The 10,482-nt window shown below is 32.0% G+C and overlaps 3 protein-coding genes across 3 annotated transcripts; 2 read left to right on the top strand and 1 right to left on the bottom strand.

The window, feature by feature from the left end:
* Nucleotides 1–1,211: 1,211 nt before the first annotated feature.
* On the top strand, nucleotides 1,212–3,535 carry LOC107491602 (uncharacterized). Its single transcript, XM_016112481.3, has 3 exons — nucleotides 1,212–1,259; nucleotides 2,215–2,840; nucleotides 3,174–3,535. Exons 2-3 carry the CDS (start codon nucleotides 2,296–2,298, stop codon nucleotides 3,241–3,243), a joined length of 615 nt encoding a protein of 204 aa, XP_015967967.1. The 5' UTR covers nucleotides 1,212–1,259; nucleotides 2,215–2,295; the 3' UTR covers nucleotides 3,244–3,535.
* Nucleotides 3,536–3,544: 9 nt separating this feature from the next.
* On the top strand, nucleotides 3,545–5,203 carry LOC107491603 (light-harvesting complex-like protein OHP2, chloroplastic). Its single transcript, XM_016112482.3, has 2 exons — nucleotides 3,545–4,429; nucleotides 4,962–5,203. Exons 1-2 carry the CDS (start codon nucleotides 4,017–4,019, stop codon nucleotides 5,074–5,076), a joined length of 528 nt encoding a protein of 175 aa, XP_015967968.1. The 5' UTR covers nucleotides 3,545–4,016; the 3' UTR covers nucleotides 5,077–5,203.
* Nucleotides 5,204–5,863: 660 nt separating this feature from the next.
* Nucleotides 5,864–6,483, bottom strand: LOC107491486 (uncharacterized). Its single transcript, XM_052262440.1, has 2 exons — nucleotides 6,143–6,483; nucleotides 5,864–5,971 (listed from the first exon to the last, which is right to left on the bottom strand). Exons 1-2 carry the CDS (start codon nucleotides 6,366–6,368, stop codon nucleotides 5,961–5,963), a joined length of 237 nt encoding a protein of 78 aa, XP_052118400.1. The 5' UTR covers nucleotides 6,369–6,483; the 3' UTR covers nucleotides 5,864–5,960.
* Nucleotides 6,484–10,482: the final 3,999 nt, after the last annotated feature.

The following is a 10,482-nucleotide window of genomic DNA, read 5'->3' as shown; positions in this document are numbered from 1 at the left end:
AATACTCTAGAAGGTTCTAGAAGACTCTAGAAGGTCATAGAGTATTCTAGAAGAGTATAGATGTATATAGAAATATAAATAGTGGTATGGAATAATCTAGAAACATTTAGAGAGTTGTGGTAGGATAGATATTTGTAAAGAAGGTTCTGGATGATTAATCTGGACCGTTGATTAGATTTAATCCTAACCATTCATTGAGGAGGTGGATGGCTATAAATAGGGGTGAGAGTTAGAGTTTGGTGGTGTGAATCATTTGTAACCACACTTGAGCAATAAAGTATTCTTCCACCAAAGTTTCCTTTCTCTTGTGTTCTCTTGTGTTCTTAGCTCTCTTGCTAAGTATTGAGGGTTAGGCTGACTTGGTCTTAGTTCAAGAGGTTGAGTAAGTCCGAGTGCCGGCACGGTAGCGTTGGAGTGTGTCCAAGGCCGTGACAGACCGCTGCCTACATATTTGTCTGGTTCCCTTAAAATTATATAAAAAATATAAAAAAAAAACTTATTTTAACTGTTTAGGTTTATAATTTAAAATTTAAAATTAAAAGATTATGATTTAAAATTTAAAATTTAAAATAAAAAAATAATTTTAAAAAATGAACTAATATTAGTTGAAAAAAATTAATTACTTAATATTATTCAAAATTAAATTGGTATTTTATTTCAAACATTCTTTATATTTTAAGAAAAAATTTTGAGTGATTCTTTGGAATTTTATTTGACATTATTAAGTACGATGTGTAAATATCTCAAACTATTCTCTTCTTCATATTCTTATTTGATATATGTCATTTCAAAATTTTCATAATTAATTTTAGTTATTTCTTCTAAGTAAACATTTTATAAATTCACCAAAAGAGTAAGAATTTTATAATAAAATTAATAACGAGAAAATATTAATAAGAAAAAAAATTGAGTCTGAGAAAATACAAATGAATTTGTTACTATTTTAGTTTATGCCTAATATTTTATTGTTTTCCTCAGAGTGCGTTAAAAAAATGTATTAATAATTTAATTATTTATGCGGTCCCATCACTATTATGCGCCCTTGTGTCACTATCTTTATATCGATCCTCTTTTTAAATAATACGGACCTTACTAAAATAAAATAAATTAAATTATCATTTTCTTTTTTTTCTTTTTCTTTTTAGCATTATTTATTTATTTATTTAATATTATTCCTCTTTTCTTCATTCTTCAGTAGCATCACTTGCGAGTTATCTCCGTCGTTTCTGATTCGCCGACAACACTGCTTTCACCTTTTGGTACTGTCAGTTTTCTTCTTCCTCCATTTTCAAATTTTATTTTATTTTTCCGTTTGTTTCTCGAGAAAATTTGAAGGAAACCGGCACTGTGAAATCTCACTTGTTAGTTGGTGCCTCTTTGAGTGTGGAATTTGACGAAGTAACCGAAATCATTATTTGCTTTGAGATGTTATCTGAGTTCTATGATTTGTGCTTCGTGTCTGTGTTTCTGATTTTGTTTTTCTCTCTGCATTTACATTTAACTTTTGATTTTTCTTTTCGGATTTCGTTTTCAATTTTAGCTAATCTAGCTTCGAATTTATTTATTTTTAGTGAAATTCGTGTTGTATGTGTATAGAGAGAAAAGTTGCATGTTAGGATGCTAAAATTGCCTTGAAACAGAGATCTTCTTTATTTGCCATCTCTTTTGTGAGAATCAATAGGAATTGTTAGAGATTCCAAAAACAAGTATTTTTATTTTATTCTCCTCCCCCTCTCTAGTGTATGTTATTGGATTTATAATTCAGTGGAAGTTGTAGTGATTAGAATTATTGATTGAGTTAAGATTTTGCCTGAATTTGTTTTAGATAATGGTTTTGAAGGGCTTTGATGATTTTGGCAAAGACAAAATGCTTAACTCCTTTGTGGCTGTAGCTATTTAATTTGAGCTTATGCTCAACAGTTTCAAAACATTATTGGAGCATCAAGAAACATGGGGAAGTCTTAAAGTGGTTTTAATACTGTGTTTGTCTTTGTCTTAAGTTGTTCCAAAGCTATGTCTTCACTGTTATGCATCTTTGTTGTCATGCCAACATTGAATTTGTTCAACAAGGCATATTCTCTTTTAAAAATTGAAATTGATATGTGGAATGGAAAATATTATTATAACTTGCTATAGAGTATAAGTAGATTAAAATTTTTGACTGCATCGGAAGTCATGATCATGCTGACATTTAATCACTTGTTTGTGTGGAAGGTTGTGAATTGTGATTTTGGTTCTTCAGAGAGTAGGGAGCCATATATAGAAATTGTCCTAGTGCGCTGATGAGAAGAACTGATGTTATTGGCAGTAGAAGGAGGAGGATTCTTCTCTTCTTCAGCTTCGGGGTATAGTAAGGGCCTGAGCCTTCTCCTCTTGGGCCAGAGGAGTGATGATAAATCTAGGACAGTTTTGCCGTGGAACCAGTATCAGTTGGTAGACCAAGAATCTGAACCTGAGCTCCAGCTGGCTTCCAAAAAGAACCGCCTTTCCCGCGGTTGCGCTTCCTTTGTTTGCTTTGGTCGCGCTTCCGCAGGACTTGACACTCCATCTCATCTTAAAGTTGGCCCTGCCCAACAACATAATGTGTCACCAGGGCCACTGGTTCCTGACGATGGCACAGATCCTTCTGCTAATGTAGATAATGACAATAGAAAGGTTGCACTTAAAAGTAGCTTACGAAGGCCACAGAATCATAAACCAGATCCTCTTGAGACTGCTAATGAACATGAGGCATTAGGTGGAAAGGGGAGTGATGCTCCTGATCAAACAGAGGGAAGGAAAGTCCAGTGGACAGATGTTTGTGGCAGTGAGCTTGTCGAAATACGGGAATTTGAGCCCAGGTATTTGAATCTTTTATTTTCTTTATCAACCATTTCTGTTTCTTGCTAATGTATTCTTGGTTGGTTCTCGATATCCATGTTCAATAATAAGAATTAGAAGGTTTTTTATGATGTGTATTAGACTTTTCCATTAGAAACTCCTGAAGCTTTGGAGTTTTTAACGAAGTTACATCTTCCCAATTGATATTTACAAATTGCTATTGAGTATCTCACTACAAATTATCATAGCCATCATAAATTCTTTTTGTCAAGTGTTGTATGAGCTGGTGCAATGGAAGTTTCTAATCTTCTTTCCTTGTATGTGTATCTGTCCCTTGTTTTATTCACCTGCAGTGAAGTGGATGGATCAATTGATGAATATGATGATGGGAATGAAAGAACTTGTTCCTGTGCTATCATGTAAATTGGGATCCCGTGAATGAAGCATCAAGTCATTCATTCCTAACACTTTGCATCACTCAATCTGAGGTCAAAGGAGCAAAGATTTTTTGGTCATTCTCATTCACACCACCATCTCTCACCTTAGCGACCTTACCTTTTGTGCCTGTGATTGCCTTGCAGCCTTCAATTTTGTTCCTCTGCTTTCCATCAATTTATTATATAATAATCTTTGTTGTGTGAATTCATTTCCTTTTGATTAATTATTTTTGTGCTGTTTTTATAATCATATTTTTATATGGATTAACAAAATTCAATCTGATATTTTTTTTTTGGATATTCATTAAATCTATATATTTAATGCTAGGTTAGTCCTTGATCCGAACATACTAAGTTTGAAATTGTGGTCCAAAAATAATATCCGTACCCAGAGTTCTCCCAACCAAAAATTTAAAAAAATAATAAGATTGAGGATTATCCCTTTTATTCTAGTTGATATAAAGCAGCCAAAATCCAATGGTTGATGGTGAAGTAAGCATAAAAGACATTGTTGGTCAGTTTCAAGTGGTTAAGACACTTACACAACTTCACTTAACTGGAACCACTTTCAATTTGAAACTTGGCCATACCTTATCCACACACCTACCTTGTTTCCTGATTTTGATCACACCACACCACAATGTCCAAACAAAACTCAATACAAGAAACTAAGAGAAAACAAAATATAAAATTCTCTTCATAGTTGGTAGCATCAAGAAAAAGAAAAAAAAATAAAAGAAAAAGAAAGAAAGAAATATTATGTCTGTGACAACCACAATTCCAAGCATCAAAATCTCCACATGTTCCTCCTCTCCATGTTGCAGTTCTCCAACAACTTCATCACATTCTTTGAGGTATAAGCCTTACTATAATGTTTTTACCATAAGGAATTCTCAGGCTGAAGGTCCTCTAAGAAGACCAGTGGCTCCACCTGTGAGAGAAGAACCTTCTGGTGGTGGTTCTCCTCCGCAGCCCTTGAAGCCATCACCTCCTTCCCCAAATAAACCGGCTTCTTCTTATGTCGTTGTTGATGATAACAATGTTGTTACATTAGAGTTTCAGAGGCAAAAGGCTAAGGAGTTGCAGGAATATTTCAAACAGAAGAAGCTTGATGATGCAGACCAGGGTCCTGCTTTTGGCTTCATTGGCAAGAATGAGATCAACAATGGAAGGTAAAGTCTTTTACTTTTTGACACAAATAAAACTGGAGTTAATCTATGTTTCTGCTTTATATTAATTGCATTATTCCAGGGGTTTTAGCTTAGAATCTTTTTACAATTGTCTTGCCATAATTGAATTGTATGAATTGAGGAAATACTAATTTAGTTTCATGAAATCCTCTTGATTAAACCTTAGAAATAACAGAGATACCGATATTATTGAAAGTGAGATAAAATAAAATAAAAATAAGTTTTGTTTGTCTCATTCTTCAGTGAACATAAGATTATAAATTCTGTCTTAAGATAAATATATTTTTCCTGTTTCTATATCAATATCTTTCGGGTTCAAGCCATGAGATCCACAACCGATATAATTATCAGGTTAGACTGCCTACATTACACTCTTCGGATGCGACTCTTCTCCGGATCTCTTCTCCGGATCCTGCTTTAATGCGAAATGCTTGTGCATCAAACTACCTTTTATATCAATATCCTTCTCCAAACATTTTGACTTTTAATGCGGAATTTTACTTGTTTTGTACAGATGGGCAATGTTTGGTTTTGCTGTAGGGTTGCTAACAGAGTATGCAACAGGATCAAACTTTGTTGATCAAGTAAAGATCCTACTCTCGAATTTTGGGATATTGGATTTGGAATGACATAATAATTCTCTTAAATATATAAAAGATTCTGCATGTGGTTTCTTGTATCCTTGATGTAACAATGTTGAGTTATACATTTCAGTGTTCATATTCATTTATAGCAATTAGTTTAATTTTTGTATTATGGTTTTGGTTTTATATCTGACACCAATTTCCATAATCTGATCCAGTTATAGCTTTCACTAACCTTTATTGTTGCTGTTATGGTGAATGATAGTAGGGTTATACAAATTTAAATGTACAATTAATACAATAGGCTAATAATGGTCAATAGGTTCAAGTAACAAGAGACATGTAAGCACTTAATCCAACAAAAAATTATTTTTTAATTAAATATTTGCATAAAATTTACTCGATAGCTATATAGTTAAAAAATAGGTAGAAACTCAGGTGAATTTGACTTCACGTGAAGTTGATATCCGAGAGTTGTTGGATGAAAATTTAGTCAAATTAGTCAAATCATCTCAGATATCAACTTCACGTAAAGTCGACTTCACCTGAGTTTTCACCTAAAAAAGATGTTTAATGAATCAAAGATTTTTTTTTCCATTGCATATCCAGGAGAATAAAAAGGATCACTAGAAACTGAAATAGAGAATAAAAGAAATTAAAATAAAAGATATAAAAGTTGGTGTTAGTTACAATAAGTCTATAATAAGATAGATAAAAAAGGTTGAAAGCTAAAGTTAGAATTGATTACAAAAATATAAACATATTATTAGACATGCAAACTTGAATAATAAAACTTAACTCGTAGATTCAATTTGAGACCTAAATTCATAGACTCGAGAGTTTGATAATTTGCAAAATGATATATATCTGCTCTTTAAATGTCTCACCTCTTGATTTTAGTTTCTCGATAAAATTATCTTCTCTGATAATCATTGCACTTCTGAAGACAAATTAAACAAAAATAATCAAACAAGAAAACTCTCATTTCATTTCATTTCATCATTTTGTTTTTTACAAGTTAAAGCTATTTTGTTTTCTTCAACATCATATTCATACCCTTAAAAAAAAAAACTAATAACTCACACATTATTTCATTATTATTACCACTCACCAAACTTGTTCTTGATCCACTTGAAGCTGTTCCTCACACTTGTTTTAAGCTTCCTCTCCACAGCATAAACATTATATGACTTGATTCTCTTCTTCCTCTTGATCTCTGCATCACTTGCTGCATAAAATCCACTTCCCTTTTGACATGGCCCATTGAAGTTGTAGGAATTTGATCTCTCTCTGAATCCAAATTCAGAGTATTCAGGGTATGACTTGCTTTTCTCCATAGACAAAACAAAAGAAAAAAAACAGTCTCTTTGTTTTGGTATTTTGAGTGCATGAAGATTGAAGAGCAATAAGTATTTATGTGCATGAGACACACAAACAAATGCATTGTGATTCAGTTGCGGTGGCATCCATGTGTGATGTTGTGTGAATGATGAGTGTCATTGGTGGTAATGAAGGAGATAGGGCCCACATTGTTGATTCACGGCTAAATTTTTTCCTTTTTATATTTGATTAAATACGCAAGTTAAATGTTGTTGGCTTATTGGTGGAAGTTTGAGTGTTTTTGTTTGATATAGAGTTATTTTTTTAAAAATTGATATTAATTAAATCGGTTCGATTTGTTTAAAAAAAATTAAATTAAAATATTTAATTTATACTAAATAAGAAATCGAAAGCACCAATTTCTTTTCTCTTATATTATTGAAAAACACATATCTTGACTCATCCTTTTGTGTACACATTATCATGCAGCATAAAAAAAAAATAATAAACGTTGATTCACATGACATTGATGTGGGTCCAACCTTTTTTGGTGCTGAGGATATGCAAAATTAACTAAAGATGGTTGATATAGTTAATAAAAATTAAATTTTAATTTTATAGAAAATTTAATTTAATTTTTATAAATATTTTGTAAGAGTTTAAAAATATATGTTAGTTTTAGTAAAATAACTAGTGTCAAATTTATCATGGACAAAAATAGTTGACCAAAGATAAGGCACTACTAAGCTAGGGATTTCTTAGTCTTAGGTGTTATGTGAACAAGATCTGCTCATCTATATTCATGGTTTAAAGTAAGAAATAAGAATGTTCCACAATTGCTAAAGACATGAAGTATTGACTTTTGCGAAAGAAATGTTGTGTATTTAATTTTACAATTTATTTAATACTAAATAGATGTATTAGTTTCTTATGAGTTAAAATAAGTACAAATGATATAACTCTTAATCTTAAATAACTCGGTGCAACTTTTTGCTTTTTTCTTACATAAAATCATTAAGATTAGTATTATATTCCTCAGGCTTTGATTTGAACTAATGACAATTTGCCATTTGCAAATTTTAATTCATGCACATTTATGTTGATTTAATTAAATAGTGTCCCAAACATAATTTCTTTATGGAAAGCAAAAATGGGTGTCATCATCTCCCACTTTTATTTTATTTCAAAGTTGGTGGCTCAGTGCACTGTGGGTCATGGATTCTCTATTCAGAATTTCAGATCAAAGATTTAAACGATTACCTTGATCACCATCCATGACTTAAGATGCTACAAGTTTATACGTTTGACAAAATTCATATAATTGTTAGTATGTAGTGAAAATGAGACAACAATAATAAAGGGGAAAAAAAAAAGCTAAATGTTCTTTGCATTTCTTAGGAGATGTCGGGAGAATGAAAGTCACAAATAATTTTTTTTAGAAACTTCCATCTCCAAGTAAAGCCAATCACAAAAAAAAAAAACAAAACAAAACAAAACAAAACAAAACACAATCACATGTAAGTGACTTGGAAAATCTTTTAATTTTTAAAATCACATTAAAGAAGAGTGTTAAGTGAATAAGTTATTATTTAACCAAGCTTTTAATTAAATATTTTAAAAAAATTAAAAAATCAACATTTTTTTCATCTTTTTCTTTTCTAATTTGTTTTTGTTTCTTCTTTCCTCTTCATTCTCTTTTTTCTTATTTCTCTTCTCTTCTTTCTTTTTTTCTTATTGTTGCTACATTTTTTTCTTATTTTATTCCCACTCTTACTGAATTTTTTCCCTTTTTTATTTTTATATTCTATTGGTATTTTTCTCCAAAAATTTATGTATTTCCTTCTAAAAATTTTAGAGTTGGTTATAAAAAATTTCTTTGTTTGATTTAATAAATTTCTGTATTTCTATTATTTAAAAGACATATTTTTTAAAAAAATTAATGGAAACTTAAACTAAAAAACCTTGGTTCATCTAAACTTTTTCTCCAACAAAAAAAATATATAGTCTAAATTCTAAAATCTCAAGGAAAATGAGAAGTGTAGTGATTCTCAAAGATACATGTGGATCCCACATGTACGGCAGCAACCAGCAAGGGCACAGTGTAATTGGCCTAAGACCATCTTCAGTAGGGAACTCATCCCAGTTCCTGTTTATGGCCCACCTGTCATAAAAAGTAACTCCACATCAGCTTTTGCGTCATAAACAGTAAATAGGAACTCATAGCATCTCTCTCTTCTCCATTAGGAGGAACTAACTTTAGTCCCTGTTGTGGTCACACCTAATTAATTAATTAATTAAAATACTTGAAATTAATGTAATTAATTTTTTTAATAATATAATTTAAATATTTAAATTTAAAAATAATTCACTATTAAAAGATATTAATATTAAATAAATTCATATATAACAATAATACACAATACATAGTTACACAAATTTGTAAAATTACTTAATACAAAAAAACATAATTAAATTCTACAGTTGACGACAAGCATTATGAAATTGCCATATGTGTTCAATCAAGTCCTCTTTCAATTGTCTATGCTGCTGCCTATTTCGAAGTTGGGCATTTCTTTGGAGAAATTGATGGTATAGTGCAAAATCTTCCTCTCTCAGCTGAGGTTGTGATAAGCCGTTTTTGACAACTTCATATTCTAAGCCTTGAGAAAAATTTCCTGCATAAGTGTCTCTTTCATCCTCAACAATCATATTATGCAATATAATACAAGCTCGTATTATGTTTGCAAGTTTCTTCTTTTTCCAAAAGCGCGCTAGACCACATATAATTGCAAAGCGTGCTTGCAACACTCCGAATGCTCGTTCCACATCTTTTCTTTGCCCTTCTTGGTATTGTGCAAATAACTTGCGTTTCTCCCCTTGTGGCTTTGAGATTGATTTGACAAATGTGGCCCATTCAGGATAAATACCATCTGCTAAATAGTATCCCATTGTATAATTATTACCATTAATAGTATAATTAACCTCCAGAGCACGGTCATTTAGAATATCATCAAACACTGGAGAACGATCTAACACGTTGATATCATTATTTGAACCAGAAACTCCAAAGAATGCATGTCATATCCAAAGGTCTGAAGATGCTACAACCTTAAGTACTATGGTTGCAATCAACGGTCACTTTCATGAACAATAACGACACAATAATATTGACTAATTTAAAAACTTACATCAGAAATAAATAAAACAAACTACATCACATACCAGTAATACGCAATAAATAAATAAGAACATACTACATAACTCTACGAATACAAGGAACCATTAAGTAAACCACTTGGCGATTATTTTCTCACATGCAATCTCATGAAGAGCTCGTCGTTTCTCACTCATTGTAGACGTGTCAGCATTAAGTATTTGCATATCCATTTCCCTTTCTTTTGCTTTTATCTCCATTTCTTTAATATACCTCTGAGTTTGTAATTCCTGTTCTTTCATTGCCGCTTGAATTTGTATCTCCTTCTCTTTGATTGCCATCATCTTTGCTCTATGTTCCTTCTCCTCTTCTCTTTCTTTTTCCCTTTCCATTAGTTCCTTTTCTCTAACATTCTTAATATCTTCCATGAGAGATAATTTTTTGACAACCGATGATTTTCTTTCGCTAAAATCTTCAGACATCTGTGCTTTTTCCTTACCTCTTCGCTTGCTCTTCTTTGATCCTTGTGGGCGAACGGGAGAGTCCACACCGGGTTCGTCAGCCGACAGTGTTTCTGGGTTTGATGAGGATGAGTATGCTCCAGTTGCACTAACTTTGGTTCTCTTTGAGCCGCCACTTTGTGTAGGTAGTTGGCTTCTCCATTTTTGCTCCAACCGAAGCATGTTCCAATGCCTCTCAAAAGTGAACTTTTGACCATAATTTGTGGAATAAAGTTTATAAGCCAACTCCTTTATATCATCAGCGTTCGAACCACTCCTTATGTTTCGACTAGTTTGATCGTAGCAACCAGCAAATTGTGCAACAGCCTTGTTGATCTTATACCATCGTTTCTTACATGCAACTACCCCCCTTGTCATGTCAGAGCAAAATTCTACATAGTAGCTATGAATTCGACTCCAAAATATTTCTCCCTTTTGATCGATACCAACAACAGGGTCAGTTGAAACATTTAACCA

Source organism: Arachis duranensis, chromosome 5 (genome assembly GCF_000817695.3).
Source record: "Arachis duranensis cultivar V14167 chromosome 5, aradu.V14167.gnm2.J7QH, whole genome shotgun sequence".
Taxonomy (NCBI): Eukaryota; Viridiplantae; Streptophyta; class Magnoliopsida; order Fabales; family Fabaceae; genus Arachis; species Arachis duranensis.
This window is presented reverse-complemented; position numbering and strand designations above follow the sequence as displayed.